This window comes from Scyliorhinus canicula, chromosome 3, assembly GCF_902713615.1.
Source record: "Scyliorhinus canicula chromosome 3, sScyCan1.1, whole genome shotgun sequence".
Classification (NCBI taxonomy): Eukaryota; Metazoa; Chordata; class Chondrichthyes; order Carcharhiniformes; family Scyliorhinidae; genus Scyliorhinus; species Scyliorhinus canicula.
This window is the reverse complement of record NC_052148.1, coordinates 204,207,538-204,225,033: the sequence shown is the minus strand read 5'-3', so window position 1 is coordinate 204,225,033 and position 17,496 is coordinate 204,207,538. Positions and strand designations below refer to the sequence as shown.

Genomic DNA, 17,496 nt, shown 5'->3' with positions numbered 1-17,496 from the left:
GTGAAACGGGCGCCAGATGCCCGTTTGGGGCATCTAGTGGCCCGATTGGCACGGGAACACCACGACTGTGCTCGGGAGGGGACAGGCCCGCGATCGGTGCCCATCAATCGTCGGGCCAGCGTCCAAAACGGACGCACTCATTCCCCTCCGCCGCCCGGCAAGATCAAGCTGCCACATCTTGCCGGGCGGCTGAGGAGAAAGACGGCCACCACGCATGCACGGTTCACGCCGTCTGCGCGATGAAGTCATCCGCGCATGCGCGGCCGGGACAGACGGAGGCCCGCTCCTAGCCCCCCGGGTGGGGGTGAGTTAGGTGCGGGGAGCGGGCCCCGAGGCCGTCATGAACCTCGGCCGATTTCACGACGGCCATCCCGATTTTTATCGGAAGCAGAGAATACCGCCTGTGCAGTTTTGGCAGATGGCCATGCTAAAATTGCCCCAGGTGTCCATAAAAAAAGGTTAAGTGGGGTTACTGGGTTACAGGGATAGGTCATGAGCCTAGGAAGGATGCTCTTTCACAAGATTGGTGTAGACGCGATGGGCCGAATGGCTTCCTACACTGTAGGGATTCTATGAATGATATACCAAAGGTTGGCACAAAATTAGAAATAACAACCTCCAATTATGCAGTGGCTTTAAAAAATGATACTGAGCCACCTAGAGAAATTTGGAAATTAAAACACAATGCCTGTTTTAAGGAAAATTCTTTTTTACGGAATGAACTTGGCCCCGACCCATTTCGTAAAAACGAGATTCATCTGTAATAGATTTAAAATAATTTGCAGAAGATCTCAACAGATGAGCTGGAATTTTTAAAATTCCAGCCTTGGATCACTGTTTGTGTGGAGTTTGCACTTTCTTCCTCTGTCTGAATGGGTTTCCTCCAGGTGCTCTGGTTTCCTCCCCCAGTCCAAAGATATTCAGATTAGGTGACTTGGCCATGTAAAAATTGACTGGTAGGTTAGGTGGGGTTGCTGGGATAGGGTGGGGGAGTGGGCCTAGGTAGTGTGTTCTTTCAGAGGGTTGGTACAGACTCAATGGGCTGAATGGCTTTTTTCTGCACTGTAGCAATCCAATTCTATTCTCTGGGGAAAAGGGATGAAAGCTAGAAGCCAAAGCAAAATTGGTAATGGATATTTTATGTGTATAGAAATTAATATGTTGCTTAAGTAGAAATATGCATTTTATTTTTCTTGTCTTAAATTTATTTTCTAGGTGAGATTATTAACTGGGTTGCATTAGACCGTGAACATCATACTCATCATCAGTTGTCAGTGCTAGTTACAGATCATGGTGTGCTTCGTCAAAATGCCTCCACTACTATTTATATCACAGTCACTGACATTAATGATAATGAACCACTGTTTTCCTACCCCGGACCTAAGCATGAGTTCACTGTCAAGGTATGTACATATCTAAGGTTCCCTTTTTGGCGTTTACTGTGTATGGTAATTAAACAATATATAATAATGACTAACAATAAGTACAAAGAGAGGAAGTAAAATTCTGTTCAACATTATACGCAACTGGGTCCAGTGGTTAAGATATTGGGAAACTACATACTGTTAAGATACTGGACCAGACCCCAGATTTTGTTAGCATACCGGACGAGAACCCCCAAACAATTTTTCTATATCTAAAACTGTGAGGAAAGGATGAAGTGATGACTCTGGTCAATAGGTATCTTTTATAATCAAATAAACTTTAATTTAAACACAGACTTAATCACATTGGCATCAAAGAAATAACTTTACAATTATCAGTTAAGGGCAGTACGGTGACACAGTGGTTATCACTGCTGCCTCATGGCGCCAAGAACCCGGGTTCAATTCCGGCCCCTGGTCACTGTCTGTGTGGAGTTTGCACATTCTCCCTATGTCTGTGTGGTGCTCCATGGGTAGATTGGGCATTCTAAATTGTCCCTTAATTAGAAAAAAAATGGATTGGATACTTTAAATTTGTAAAAAATAAAAAAAACTTCTTAGTTAAACAGTTCTTAAATAAAGTAGATTTAATATCTACACCAGCCGCTAATTCAAATTAAGCAACGCAATATGGTTCAAAAGCCACTGATAAATAAAGCTAACACAACAGGGTACTTGCTTAGTAGTGTTGAGACTTTTGGAGTGAGATTCTTTCAAGAGCAGATCCGTACACGTCTGCCTTGTCAGACTCAAATCCTGTGGAAAATTGCTGTTCAACTTAAAATCTTATAACAGACTGTAAAACAACAAACAGACCTGGCTCCTCCCATTAATTATATCATCTGTATCCCACTAAGTTCCATGATTTGCTTAGCAGGGACGAAGTAAGTTATAAGTAAGTAAAAAATAAGTTGTCTGCACTCCAGGGAATCATCCAAAATGTAACCATTGGTCCATTAGCCCTTTATCTGTAACCAAGTAAGTAGTTGGAATGAATGGTTACCTCACTCTTTTACGGCGCCTTAATTATAGCTTTAGCAGTCATAATGCTTGTATGTATTTTAAACCATGTTTTTTAATAACATTGCTGCCACAAATATGAAGTGTAATATATATCAATTTCTTACATTCATCACAATAATAAGAGTTACAGCCTCAAGCAATATTCTGCTCCCATTCCAGGGGCGGAATATTCCACATTTAACACATTGCGGTTAATGAAACAACTGCTACCCTGATTTAATAGATCCCTGCAGAACAATAAAAATAAACAATCTGATTGATCATTTTGCAGTTCCAGCGAGTTGTCAATCACGCTGCTTTTATGTTAAGCTAAACAATCCAGTTCAAAGAATTGAACCTCCTCGCCATGCACAATGCCTTCAATATTTCAAACGGCAATGAAATTGACTGTGAAAACCACTTTAAAGGCATAATTTTTAATCTTCATCTTTAAATTTGGCAAACTGACAGTTTTGAGAGAGGGGCTAGTTTAGCACAGGGCTAAATAGCTGGCTTTTAAAGCAGACCAAGGCAGGCCAGCAGCACGGGGTCAATTACTGTACCAGCCTCCCTGAACAGGCGCCGGAATGTGGCGACTAGGGGCTTTTCACAGTAACTTCATTTGAGGCCTACTTGAGACAACATGCGATTTTCATTTCATTTTTTTTTTCATTTCAAGTGCTGACACCGGGATTGAATGGGGGGTGTTCCACGGTCCCCATGGTGGAGCCAGTCCCAGAGCAATTCAGGACATTCAAATGGACCAACACACGCGCCATGTGGAACTAGTGTAATATCAACTCAGACTGGCATCAAATTCGGGATTGGCACTCGAGAGCCTGACAAGCCATATAAGCACTCCACTCTCTGCATATAAGCACACGCTCTCATTCCGGCCAAGAGGTTGGGACCATGAAAAGCGGCCCCGAGGTTGCAGATGCAGATGCTCACGGATGCAGAGCTTGAGATGGATGTCGTGGAGGCGGGACACTCAATTCCCAGGGCTGGGCAGGAGGCTGCCATCTGCCGATGTCAGGCGGGCCTGGGCACAGGGTGTCAGAAGCGGTCAATCTCTTGGCCTCTCGGCAAGGACCGAGCGACAATGTCGGAAAAAGTTGATCGACCTCCTCAGAGAGGCCGGGTGAGGCACCTCCCCACGCACCCCACCCGCCAACAGTCCCCTCACACCCCATCCGCAACACACGCCAACACCCATACTCCCTGCCATGGCTGGGTGCCCTGCTCACAGAGGCCACTAGCTGCGGACCCCCTGCGCTGCCCATCTCCGAGTGGCTCACACTGTGCATGATCTGTCAGCCCAGGAGAAGGTGACCCACAACCGCCAGTAGAGAGAAAATACCAGAGCGGCCCGCCGGATCTGCGGCCCTTCACCGTCGTGGAGAAGAGGCCGTTGGATCTGGTCGACGGGGTGGGAGAACGGGAAGTCACAGAGGCGGAGGTTGGCATGGGACATCCAAGTGAGCCCCCAATGCGTTGCTACACCCCAATGACACTAACGTCACCCCTCCCCCGCCACATCACGCCTACCTGTCATCTCACCATGCGTCTTGTCTTGCGTCTTGAGTCACCACCAAACGGTCCAGACGGTATCCCCCACCCCCTGCGACTCCCCTGGCAACAAGGCAGAACCTTCCGGGGTCCAACGCCCACAGCAGCAACCCCGCAATACCCTGGAGCACATGTCTGGGGACAATACCAACATTCCATCACTACTGTCACCAACATCCTCCACCATCCCAGAGACACTCGCCTCGGTTGGGAATTTAAGTGAAGAGGCTCCTGGGGCATTATCTAGTGCACACCAAAAACATGCAGCGGTACATCAGGCAGAGGTAAGAACCCCCGAGGGTGCAGATGGTTGGAGGGCGACCAAACTCAGGACTAGCTGCTGTCCAGACAGGTCTAGCGCGGTGCCATCGATGTTGGAGATGCAGGCGCAGAGCCGGGGATGACATAAGGGTTTGCCAGCAACCATCCAGCGCCTGCAGGTATAGTTGGAGGAGTCCCAACACCTGCAGGATGCGGTGCCAACCATGCCTGCCACCTAGGCTACCACTGCACGGGTGGCATCCGTGGTGGGACCTTGGGTGCGAAGGTATCGGCCACAGGTCAGGATGTCTAAGGCCTGGGGCACACTGCAGGCGGTGGCTGAGGCACAGGACAGGGCGGTCATATCACAGGCAGCCGTGCACCAGGGTTACCCGGACATTACTGCAGCGCTCCTGAGTGGCCCCGTCACAACGGGCCATGGCTTTGGCGTCAAGACCATTGGTGTGGCACTGGCTGCTCTAAAACGGCCTCCTTTGGCACATTCAATGGGCAGAGAGCAGTACAAGGTGACATCACGCCACCTGTGATACCTGGAAGACTGGCGGACCCATCCAAGCCCGGTCGCTTCAGAGGACAGCCGCCAAAATGGACCCAGGTCACAGGGCGGGATACACAGCAGGCCACCTCCAGGTCTGATGTACCACCTGCGGGACCACCAAGAAGGAGTGTCAGGACGGGCAAGGTTAGGAAGTTAGAAACCAGCTAAGTTGTCACGGGTGCAGCATTTAGGATAGCGTTAGGGGCTAGGGAACAGTTATTTACATATCACTGTCACCAGTAAACGTATGTTCATCGATGTCACAACCTGCCTTGGCCCTCTGTCCAGAGGGAGTGTGGGATTGCCCCCTCTCGACCCCAACGTGGGCCTGTGTGATGGAATGGCCAACAAGCATGCAGGGGTCACACAGGTAAACAGTGGTATGTGACACCGGGTGGGGGTCAGATGTTGTCAGACATCGCAGAGCAGGTCGTCGTCATCCCCTACCCCATGAACCGGAACTGCTGATACTGCCGACACAGGGCCAACACCCTGTGGTGCAGCTGATGGGAAGCTCGGAGGGTGGTGGGGTGCTGAGCTGGGGGTAATGGGATGCAGGGGGGTGCGGTGTCTGTTGGTGGAGGGCGGGGTTGTAGGGGTAGGATGGGAAGGTTGAGCTTCCAGTGGCCAGGCCCCCTAGTCAGCGAACTTGGAGACGATCAAGTTGTCCAGTGCGTGGCGGCCCTGACACACTCATCGTGCAACTTCCTGTGCCTGCCTGGGCCCCATGTCCTGCCCATACTGGCCCTCCTCCAGATCCTCCTCATCATGACCCTAGCCCCACCACTCCATTCCCCCCACACTCTTCCCAATGCTTCACGCCCCTGGCCCCGTCGGTGCCTGTCACCAGGGGGGGTGGCATCCTGCACCGCCTCCCATCCCAGACAGCCTACGCTCTGTGGCCCCTGTCCCATGCCCTCCTGTGGAGTTACCATGGGTGGCCTCCTTAGGTGGGCAACGTGCTACCCTGCCAGCAGGGTGCCACCTGTTTGGGGCGGCAAAGGCACTGCTTGTCACAGACCGGCGCCATGCCTAGTGGCATGTGTGCATGCAGAGACTGTGGATGTGGCAGGAAGAGGGGGTTGGGCACCCATTGGGACCGTGGCTGTAGTGTGACATGGGTCCTCTTTGCCATGCACGGTAGTGTGTGGGTGGCTGGTGATGTGGAGTGCGGTTGTTGGGAGGTCAGCACGGGCCAGGGCAGTCGGGGGTACGGCCGCTCTCGGAGGCACCAGGATCCAGGGTCAGATATGCAGAGGTGCCTACCGGATGTATCATGCTCCACCCTTGCACCCCCCTCCCCCCCCCCACTGAGATGTCCAGTTGAAAATACAATTGTACCTACCGGGGGCGGGACAGGTGGGAGCAAGTGCTCAGTGAGCAGGTGGGGTTTGGTGATGGCAGATGTACCTGCAGGGTGGGCTGGCTGATGGTGCACCTAGCATGCCAGGCCGGGTGGAAAAGGCTATGCTGCATGTTCGGACAGCACTCTAGCCTCCCCACCTCCACTTCCCCTACAGTAGGGCAGTGCCTCTGATGGATGCACTGAAGGGGGCCAACACTTGTGACAATGAAGTGATTTTCATTTTCATTCAAGGTGATTAAGAAGGCATATGACATGTTTGCCTTCATCAGCCGGGGCATTGAGTACAGGAGTTGGGAAATCATGGGCGGAATTCTCCGACCCCCCCGGAGGGTCAGAGAATCGCCTGGGACCGGCGTCACTCCCGCCCCCGCCGTGTCCCGAATTCTCCGCCCCCCGAGTTTTGGCGGGGACGGGAACCGCGCCGGTCGGTGGGCCCCTGCGGCGATTCTCCGGCCCGCGATGGGCCGAAGTCCAGCCGCTGACAGGCCTCTCCCTCCGGCGGGAATCAAAACACCTACTTGACCAGCGGGATTGGCGGTGCGGGTGGGCTCCGGGGTCCTGGGGGGGGGGCGCGGGGCGATCTGACCCCAGGGGGTGCCCCCACGGTGGCCTGGCCCGCGATTGGTGCCCACCGATCGGCGGGTGGGCCTGTGCCGTGGGGGCACTCTTTTTCTTCTGCCCCGCCATGGCCTTCACCATGGCGGGGGCAGAAGAGACCCCCTCCCCTGCGCATGTGCCGGTATGACGTCAGCAGCCGCTGACGCACCGGCGCATGCGCAGACTTCCGCGCAAAGGCGAAGGCCTTTTGGCCACGGCTGGTGGGGTGCCAAAGGCCGTTCGCGCCGGATGGCGGAGCGGGAACCACTCGGACGCGGGCCTAGCCCCACAATGTGAGGGCTTGGCCCCTAAAGGTGCGGAGAATTCCGCACCTTTGGGGAGGTCCGACGTCGGAGTGGTTCACGCCACTCCGTCCCGCCAGGACCTCCGCCCCGCCGGGTAGGGGAGAATCCCGGCCCATGTTGCAGCTGTATAAAACTTTGGTTCGGCCGCATTTGGAGTATTGCGTGCAGTTCCTGTCACCACATTATCAGAAGGATGTGGATGCTTTGGAGAGAGTGCAAATAAGGTTCATGAGGATGTTGCCTGCTCTCGAGGGTGTTGGCTATAAGGAGAGATTGAATAAATTAGGATTGTTTTCACTGGAAAGACAGAGGCTGAGGGGAGACCTGAGGTCTACAAAATTATGAGAGGCATAGACAGGGTGGATAGTCAGAGGCTTTTTCCAAGGGTGGATGTGTCAATTACAAGGTGGCACAGGTTCAAGGTGAGAGGGGAAAAGTTTAAGGGAGATGTGCGGGGTGAGTTGTTCACACAGAGAGTGGTGGGTGCCTGGAACTCGCTGCTAGAGGATGTGGTGAAAGCAGGCACATTTGCAACATTTAAAAGGCATCTGGATGGTACATTAATAGGGAGGAAATAGAAGGATACGGATCTAGTAAGGGCAGAAGGTTTTGTTTTTAGTTAGGGCATCATGATCGGCACAGGCTTGGAGGGCCGAAGGGATTCCGCACCTTTGGGGCGGCCCGACGCGGAGTGGTTCACACCACTCCTTCGCACCGGAGTTGCCCGTCCCGCCGGTTTCCGAAGAATCCCGCCCCATATTGTTTTAAGTCTTCCTTAGTCTTGGGGGTGGCACCAGAGGACTGGAGAATTGCCAATGTTACACCATTGTTCAAAAACGGGTGTAAAGATAAGCTCAGTAACTACAGGTAAGTCAATTTAACTGGTGGTGGGGAAACTTCAAGATACAGGGCGAGATTCTCCCAAAACGGGAGAAATCGTAAAGCTGGCGTAAAACCCGGGCGGGTTTTACGGCAGCGCGCCCCTTCCCGACGGGGGACCGATTCTGGTCCCCTGTCGGGGCTAGCAGCCCGACGCCGTAGGCTCCGGCAAGACGGGCTTAACGAAAATTGTTAAGCCCGCTTGCCGGAGTTAGCGCCGGCTGACGCGTCATATGACGTCAGCCGCGCACGCGCAGTTTGGAAGACTCAAACCCGCGCATGCGCGGGTGACGTCATCGCGTTTTTGCGCGAAACCCGCGCATGCGCGGGCCGGGTTGCCCCTCAGCCGCCCCGCGAATGGATACTGCGGGGCGGCGGAAGGACAAGTAGTGCGCGGGCATCGGGCCCGCTGCCCGCGATCGGTGCCCACCGATCGCGGGCCCATGGCACCCTCCCACGGCCGTGCCAATCGGTGCCATGGTTATTAATAGCGAGTTTGTGACGCCGTTTTTACGAACGGCAAGACCAGGTGTGTTTGCCGTTCGTAAAAACGGCGGAAAGGGCTGGGACTTCGGCCCATCTAACAGCTGAGAATCGCTGCCGGCCGTAAAAAAACGGCGGCAGCGATTCGGGTCGGGACTTCGGCGGGGGGCGGGGGGGAGAATAGCGGGAGGGCGGCAAAAATGTCGGGAAGGCCCTCCCGCTATTCTCCCACCCGTCGTGGGGGTCGGAGAATTTCGCCCACAATATTTTGGTGCTAAACTAATAGTCACACGAGCAAATGCAGGTAAATTAAAGAAAGCCAGCCTGGATTTCTTAAAGAAAAATCATGTTTAACTAACTTGCTGGAATTTTTTGCAGAAGTAACAGAAAGGGTTGATGAAGGCAGTATATGTGTGTGGCATACATGGACAGCCATATATGGACTTTCTAAAAACCTTTGATACAGTGCCACACAACAGTCTTGTGAGCAACGTATTAGCTCATGGGATAAAAGACACAGAAGCAACATGGATACAAAATTGGCTAAGTAGAGACAAAGGTGTAGTTAATGTATTTCTTTCAGGTTGGAGGAAGGTTTGTAGTGGAGTTATTCGGTGTTGGGATCCTTGCTTTTCCTCATATAGATTAATGACCTAGACCTTGGTGTACAGGGCAGAATTTCAAAGTTTGCAATGATGCAAAACTTGGAAACGTTATGAACTATCAGGGCAATAGTATAGAACTTCCAAAAGACATAGTGTGATTAATGTAGGAATTTCAGATATATTGTAGTATAAGAATTTAGTACAGTAAGGGTTAAAAGCCTGGGTTAGTGTCTAAATAACTGCTGCACTAGTGTTTTCAATGAATCACGGTTTGAAAGATTTTGGGAGTCAGAAGTGCATTAAGGCATTGTAAAAGCTTGGGCCGAGTAGTTTTGTTTGGACTGAGGAGTTCCCTGTGGAGTTAATTAGATTCTCTGTTGGCTGACGCTGAAATCGGGAAACGCAATTGGGCAGAGAATAGGTTCCGACGTCAAAATTACGGCGGGCACAAATTTGACGCCAAATCATAATTCTCCGTTACCTCGATGGCAGCATCAATGCAGTCCAGAACACACGTACAGTAAACACCATTTGCAGATCATTAGCGGGCCTGACCCGGTATTCTCTGGGGCCTCTGCGATTCTCTGCCTCCGATGGGCCGAGTTCCTGATGGCGCAGTTCACTTGTGCTTTTAAAAATAATGAAATCGGCATCATGGCTGCTGAGGGAGAGAGAGTGGGTACGGAAAGTGTCCAACATCGCCATAGTTTGCTGATAGCTGTGCCCCTGGCCACGGGACTTCTGCCAGGGTGAGGGGAGTAGTGGGGCTGGCCAGGAGGTGGGCTTGGGGTCAGTGTAGATGGGCACGGAACACCATTGGCCCAGCCGGAAAGGCAGCCATGCAGCTGCGCAGCCGCTGACAGCCCACTGTGAACTTTGGGGCACGGGTCGTATAGGTGTCCCCCCAGGACACTCCCCTGGGTACCCTCTGGCTTCAGCCCACCCATAGCGAGAATGGCACGCTCCAGTGCAACCAGTGCCATCTTGTTGACTGGGATGAGTGTGCGTTGGTATTGTAATGTGTATATGCGGCTGCAGCTTGTCAGCCACCGAGTCTCAATTATGGACGCGGCAAATCATGCACTGTTTTTCATTGAATCGATTGTATTCCATGTGGCGCCGGTGCTAGCCCCTCCACAGTCGCTGAATCTGTCCCGGTTTGGCACCAGTTTTGCTGTCGTAAAAGTCCACGAATCTTGCTTCGGCGTCAACACTTAGTCGCAGGAACAGAGAATCCAGCCCATTGTATTTTAGTTTGGTAAGATGTTGTAATTAATGGGAGGACTTAAGGCAGTGTTTTTCAAACTTTTTTTCCGGACCCATTTTTACCAACCGGTCAACCTTCGGGACCCAACCCGGGAGACCTTCGCGACTCACGCCGGCCGACCTTCGGGACCCACGCCGGCCGACCTTTGGGACCCACGCCGGCTGACCTGCGCGACCCACCATTTTCTCTGACCTTGTTTGTTGCTGACAAAAATGGAAGAAATGGTTTTGGGTCCCTCGTACACGCTCCTCCAATGGAACCTGTTGGATGTCGGAAAGTATGGAGTCTCCAACTGTCCAAAGTTCTGTATTTTATTCCTGTAAAATTTTATCAAATAAGCCCCACCCCCCCGAACTTGTGAAAAAAAAAATGAATCAAATAAACGAAAAACATAAAAATTAAATGAATAAAATAAATGAATAAAATGAATTACAAGCCCCGAACATGTAAAAAAAACAGCTGCGACCATTAAAAAAAAAGAGGCCGCACTGCGCATGCATGCCCGGTCATCGGCGCGCATGCACATAGTTTTGCATTTTTTTTACATGTTTATGGCCATTTTGAAGGCAGCTTGGAGCCGGCGTTCTTAACAGCCGGCTATTGCGCGCAGATTTGAGCGATCAGGAGTGCTGCGATGGACAACTCCGTGACCCTCCCGACACCCGCCCGCGACCCGTCCGTGGGTTGCGCCCCCGAGTTTGACAATGCCTGACCTAAGGTACCAGGCATTTTGCAGAAAAGCAGTCTAGTTGTGTTTTAGATTGGGATGTGAGCAGAAGTCAAGCCTCTGCTCACCCAGCTGTTGACGTCTATAGTCTGATTATCAGTTTATTTCCAAGCAGTTCAGAATTGTGTGGCTGGAAGGTGAGCTGAAACAAGTTGGTTTACAGATGCAATAGGTAATTAAGAAGGAAAATGGAGTTTTGTCCTTCATTGCTAGAGAGATGGAGTTTAAGACTAGGGAGGACATGCTGAAATTGTATACGGTGTTAGGCCACACCTAGAGTATTGTGTTTGGTTTTGGTCTCCTTACCTGAGAAAGGGCGTACTGGTGCTGGAGGGTGTACAGAGGAGATTCACTAGGTTAATCCCAGAGTTGAGGGGGTTGGATTACAAGGAGAGGTTGAGTAGACTGGGACTGTACTCGTTGGAATTTAGAAGGATGCGGGGGGGATCTTATAGAAACATATAAAATTATGAAGGGAATAGATGCGGACAGGTTGTTTCCACTGGCGGGTGAAAGCAGAACTAGGGGGCATAGCCTCAAAATACGGGAAAGTAGATTTAGGACTAAGCTTAGGAGGAACTTCTTCACCCAAAGGGTTGTGAATCTATGGAATTCCTTGCCCAGTGAAGCAGTTGAGGGTCCTTCATTAAATGGTTTTAAGATAAAGATAGATAGTTTTTTGAAGAATATAGGGATTAAGGGTTATGGTGTTCGGGCCGGAAAGTGGTGCTGAGTCCACAAAAGGTTAGCCATGATCTCATTGAATGGCGGAGCAGGCTCAAGGGGCCAGATGGCCTACTCCTGCTCCTAGTTCTTATGTTCTAAGTTGAGAATAATAATCTTTATTATTGTCACAAGTAGGCTTACATTAACATTGCCATGAAGTTACTGTGAAAATCTCCATGTCATCACACTTTGGCGCCTGTTTGGGTTCAGGAGAATTCAGAATGTCCAATTCACCTAACAAGCGCATCTTTCGAGACTTGTGGGACAAAACCAGAGCACCTACGCAGACACGGGGAGAACGAGCAGACTCCGCACAGACAGTGACACAAACGGGAATCGAACCTGGGACCCTGGCGCTGTGAAGCAACAGTGAGCTACCGTGTCGCCCATAAGCAGCTTTGAAGAAATACAGCCTGAGTTTCTGCATGGTTCACATAATGAAGCAGAGAAGGCTGATTATAACTTGATGTAGATTTATTTACAATTATTTACAAGGTTCATAACGCAGCATCTCACTCCCAGTGAAATCCTAGCTGGGAGGACATGTAACACCGGACCCTGAACTGAGCCTGCTTTTAACCTCTGCTCCTAACGAGTCCCAGGCAGTCGGTCTGGGGGCTCGTACTCCACGGATCCCATGGGGATGTTAATGAAGATTTCCCCGTGGTGACAGTTTGGATAGGATTCAGGTATTTTCTTTAAAACAGTGTCGAAAGATCTTGCTCAAAGTAGAGTATCCATATATTTGTGTACAGCAGGTATTCATGAGTGTTAACTATTTGAAAGTGGATTGGGATCTGAGATGGTTTCTTGTTTGAGTGGGAATAAAGATAGCAGTTAGGGTTATTGTGGCACTGCATTGATTATCATTGTTTAAGAGGTAATTGTAAACTATTTTCTTTGTGTGATAATAAATAAATTTTAATACTGTGATAGTAATAAAATCTGTTTTAGTATGCCATATCCCTATTTCGTGTGAAATCACTCCTGGAGTAAGGTATCCTTTCCTTACAAAATTAAAATAAAATATTGGGGTTTCTGTCCAGTATCTTAGCCGCTTTTGGGGTGTGGTTCGGGATGGTAATAAAATATAACAGGGAGAGACAATATAAAATTAACATAATTCTAAAGGGGGTACAGGAGCAGCAGGACCTGGGTATATATGTGTATAAGTCATTAAAGGTGGCAGGACAGGTTGAGAGCACAGTTAATCAAGCATTCTGTATCCTCAGCTTTATTTACAGAGGCATAGAGTACAAGGGCAAAGGTTATATTGAACATGTACAGGACACTCGTTTTGACTCAGCTGGCGTATTGTGTCCATTTCTAGGCACTACACTTTTGGAATGATGTGAAAGCATTGGAGAGAGTATAGAAAAGATCGATGAGATTGGTTCCTGGGATGAGAAACTTCAGTTATGAAGATAAATTGGAAAGGTTAGGACTGTTTCCTTGGGGAATAAAAAGGCTGAGGGGAGAGGTTATTGAGGTACTCAAAATCACAGGGCTTTTGGACAGAGTGGATAGGGAGAAACTGTTCCCACTTGTGAAAGAATGAGAAGAAGAGTGTACAGATTCAAAGTAATTGGTAAAAGAAGCAGAAGTGGCATGTGGTAAAAACCTTTACATGCAGCTTGGAATGTACTGCTTAAGAGTGTGGTGGAGGCAGGTTCAATTGAAGGTGGGACAAGGTCATTAATGAATTTCTAATTCAGAGCGGTGCAGGCACTGGCCACAATTTTCTGGGTCCATTCGCTTGCAGGTGCAAATCTTGTTATGTCCGCTCACTCTCAGGAGAGGGCCAAGAGGGGATTTGCGGCGGCGAGATCAAAAGTTTGAGAACTTCCCCGCTGGTAACGTAATCAGATTCCCGTCCAGTGAGGGTGGAACCGGATTACAATGAAATTGACCAGAGTCTTCAGAGGCCCCCGACCCCCCTTACCGGTGCGATGTCACACCGGCAATATTCATTACTGGTTTCCATGATGACCGTGCAGGGAGCTCAGAGGTGAGTGTAGCTCCTAGGTAGTTACACTGGGTGTAACTCCTGGGCAGCCCCTGGCACTGCCAACCTGACACTGACAGGGGCAGAGCCTCTAGAGAACCCCATTGTGAGTGATTCCCGTTATGTGTGGGGGGGTGGGGGGTGGAGTGCAATGATTGGGGGCAGCATGGATGCCCCAATGATGGGGAAGTGGGCCTCTCTGTCTTTTAGGGTTGGGAATCCCAATATCCATGGGTGATGGGGGCAGAACATCGGGGAGGGCCTCAGGTGACATCCTGAGGCCATCCATAAGGCAGGAGGATGGCGTTTCTGAGGGGGCTGAGCATCGCAAAATTGGCGTCACTCCGATTCCGGTGTAAACGGGGTTTCTCCAGCCGATCGCCGAATGCAATTTTGCCGTCGGTGATAGGAGAATCCCACCCAGCATCTGTACTTGTTGAATGCAGGTCCTTGGCTGATGCACGAGACTCAAAGGAATCAGTGGCACAGAAAAGGTTGAGGCACCGGGTGTCCTGTCCCAGGTAGTCCATAACAACCATGAACAGACAATGCTTGGTAAATAGACCATCAAAATGTTTTACGAAAGAGAAAATGCTGGAAAATCTCAGCAGGTCTTGCTGCATCCGTAACGAGATAAAAGAGCTAAAGTTTCGAGTCCAATTACTCTTTGTCAAAGCTAACAGACAGAGAAAGTGGGAAATATTTATACTGTGGAGTGAGAATGAAAGATTTTTTTTCTTTTTATAAATTTAGATTACCCAATTATTTTTTCCAATTAAGGGGCAATTTAGCGTGGCCAATCCACCTACCCTGCACATTTTTGGGTTGTGGGGGCGAAACCCACGCAGACACGGGGAGAATGTGCAAACTCCAGACGGACAGTGACCCAGAGCCGGGATCGAACCTGGGACCTCAGCGCCGTGAGGCGGTTGTGCTAACCACTAGGCCACCGTGCTGCCCCGAGTGAGAATGAAAGATGAGTCATAGCCACAGAAAACCAGGGAAACCGGGTGCTAATGGCTACAGAAACCAAGGGGAAAGAGTGCTAATGGCAGTCCCCAGAGAGAACAAAAGATGTGAAAGGCCAAACAGCAGAGAAACTAACATCAGAGGGTGAACTGTGATAGATGTAGATGTGGAGAAAGGGGAAGAGGGAAGCAAAGAGGAGAAAGGGTAAGGAAAGGTTGATAAGATGGGGGGAGGGGGGGGGGTTTAATATATATTAAGAAAGACAAGAAAGAGAGAAATTGTAAAAGATAGTTAAAATGAAATGGGATGAAAATAAATGGGTCAAGGTGGGGTAGAGCTAATCATCTGAAGTTGTTGAATTCGATGTTGAGACCAGAAGGCTGTAGCGTGCCTAACTGGAAGATGAGATGCTGCCAGACCTGCTGAGAGTTTCCAGCATTTTCTCTTTCGTTTCAGATTCTAGCATCCGCAGTAATTTGCTTTTATCAAAATGTTTTGCCTTCCTTACGTATAGAAATAGTTGTTGCTTGAAAATTAAGCTCATTAGAATAAACTGCCAAATTTGAAAGATGTAATAAGTTACACTTTTAGAACAATTTCCACACAACTGGAGCTGATCCTCCACAGCTTCAATAGAACATTTGGTCACCCAGGCCTTTATTTTTTCAGTATAACTGGCTGCAGCACAAATAATGGCCTAAAGTCGCAAATTGCAATGAAATAAAATGGAGAGCTGACCATCAAAAATGAACTAATAGTGGTTTTGTCAAGGCTGACAGTGGAGTGGTGCAAATGATTCAGCAGCTTGTGGAGAATAAGAAGTCATGGTGTACTTCAGTTACTTCTCAAATTGCTGATTTGTTTTACAATAATGGCAACGCTGCTAATGTGTTATTGATGTGCTGCAATTTCCCAGCTATTTCATGCCCATAATGCACCATTTATATTGACCATTGCTAAATATTTTATACTACATATTTATTCATGTCTAATTTAACATGTGACCCTTTAATTTGTATACTTATTGAAATGGCAGGTTTTGGTAGCTCAACCTGAAGGCACATTTTTGACCACCCTATTTGCTAAGGATCCAGATGTTGGCAAAAATGGCACTGTTTCTTTTTCTATATTAGGTAAGGATGTGTGAGAAAGTGAGAAAATGATTTTGTATTGTTCATCTGAATTGTACACTGCTTTTATATAAAAGTGAACTAAATTGAAAAAGTTAATAACAGATGGTGCATAGGTGTTTCAATGCAGGTCTCAACGTTATGCATTGCAGCTGCTATGTGTTACACATGGGGCTGCGCGGTAGCACAGTGGTTAGCATTGTCGCTTCATAGTGCCAGGGTCCCAGGTTTGATTCCCGGCTTGTGTCACTGTCTGTGCGGTGCCTGCACGTTCTTCCCTGTGTCTGCGTGGGTTTCCTCCAGGTGCTCCGGTTTCCTCACGCAAGTCCCGAAAGATGTGCTGTTAGGTAATTTGGACATTCTGAATTCTCCCTCAGTGTACCTGAACAGGCGCCGTAGTGTGGCGAATAGGGGCTTTTCACAATAACTTAATTGCAGTGTTAATGTAAGCCTACTTGTCACAATAAAGATTATTATTACAAGTTAAGCAGCCCTTATTCAAAATTTCTAAAAATTCAGAAATCCGCACTTTTTTTAGAGCGCCGACGTGACATCAGGATCCCTGGGCGATACGCAGGTACCAACTTGCCGCATATACGCAGTTTGCAGCGTGCCGGACGTGCACAGCTCCCAACGTGCCGCACATACACAGTTCGCTACGTGGCACACATGCACAGTTCCCAACGCGCCGCACATGCACAGTTCCCAACACGTTGCACATGCGCACTTCCCAATACGTCGCACATGCGTACTTCCCAATATACTGCAGATGCACATTATATTCCAAAATCTGAGCATCTCGGGTAAGCAATGCTCAACCCGTATTTATATTTTATACTTGACTCTTAAAGAATTTAGGCTTCCGTTTGCAATGTGTCAACCATAAGCGCCAGGCATTATTTAGTATAAATTAAAGCTATTATGATGAACCTCTAACAATTGAATCATATGAATTAAAATTGTGGCATATTCATCTGCCTATTGCCATGACATCGAGATCACATAACATTAAAGTGATCTCTTTGTGAAGGAAAATGACTGAAGGTTAGACTGTTTTTTGACAAGTTTGTTCATTTTTACTTGTTGACTTCTGTAACAAAGTGTGCGCTGAATAGTCCACACTTTCTAGCTCATGGAAATGAAATGAAAAAGGATGGAAGTTTTTTTTAAGTTCTCACTTTAATACTTTTTAATTATAGAAGATTATTTAAATAGCTTCAAAATTGATGCCAAAACTGGAGAACTGAGAACGTCCAAGGTTTTCATGCACAGTCATGTATCACATTACAAAATAATGGTGATGGCAAGTGATGCAGGAAGCCCTCCTCTTCAACAGACTGCAATAATTAACGTCCAGGTACAGGAATTTAAAAGTTCTGTATTTTTTGTAATTAATTTTATGTTGCTGCTCTTAAATGAAGAAAACACAGGGGTGATTCTACTTTGGCACTCTGGAAAATTATCTTTCATCTCTGTTACATTTCACTGCAAACTAAGTACTCTGAAAATGATTGAGAATTAGATTATGTGTTTAAAAATCATTTAATAGTAAAATTTGATGAATACTAATAATGTAAAATCTCTGGTCTCCATTTGTAACCTTAAATTAGAAGTATTGTATG

General features: G+C 48.6%; 1 protein-coding gene across 1 annotated transcript in view; it reads left to right on the top strand.

Moving 5' to 3' along the window:
- The window catches only part of dchs2 (dachsous cadherin-related 2), a 191,856-nt gene that overhangs the window by 84,316 nt on the left and 90,044 nt on the right, over positions 1-17,496 (top strand). The window contains exons 7-9 of the mRNA XM_038792979.1: positions 1,216-1,403; positions 15,781-15,877; positions 17,074-17,231. Coding sequence (XP_038648907.1) covers positions 1,216-1,403; positions 15,781-15,877; positions 17,074-17,231 — 443 coding nt within the window. The remainder of the gene's footprint in view (positions 1-1,215; positions 1,404-15,780; positions 15,878-17,073; positions 17,232-17,496) is intronic.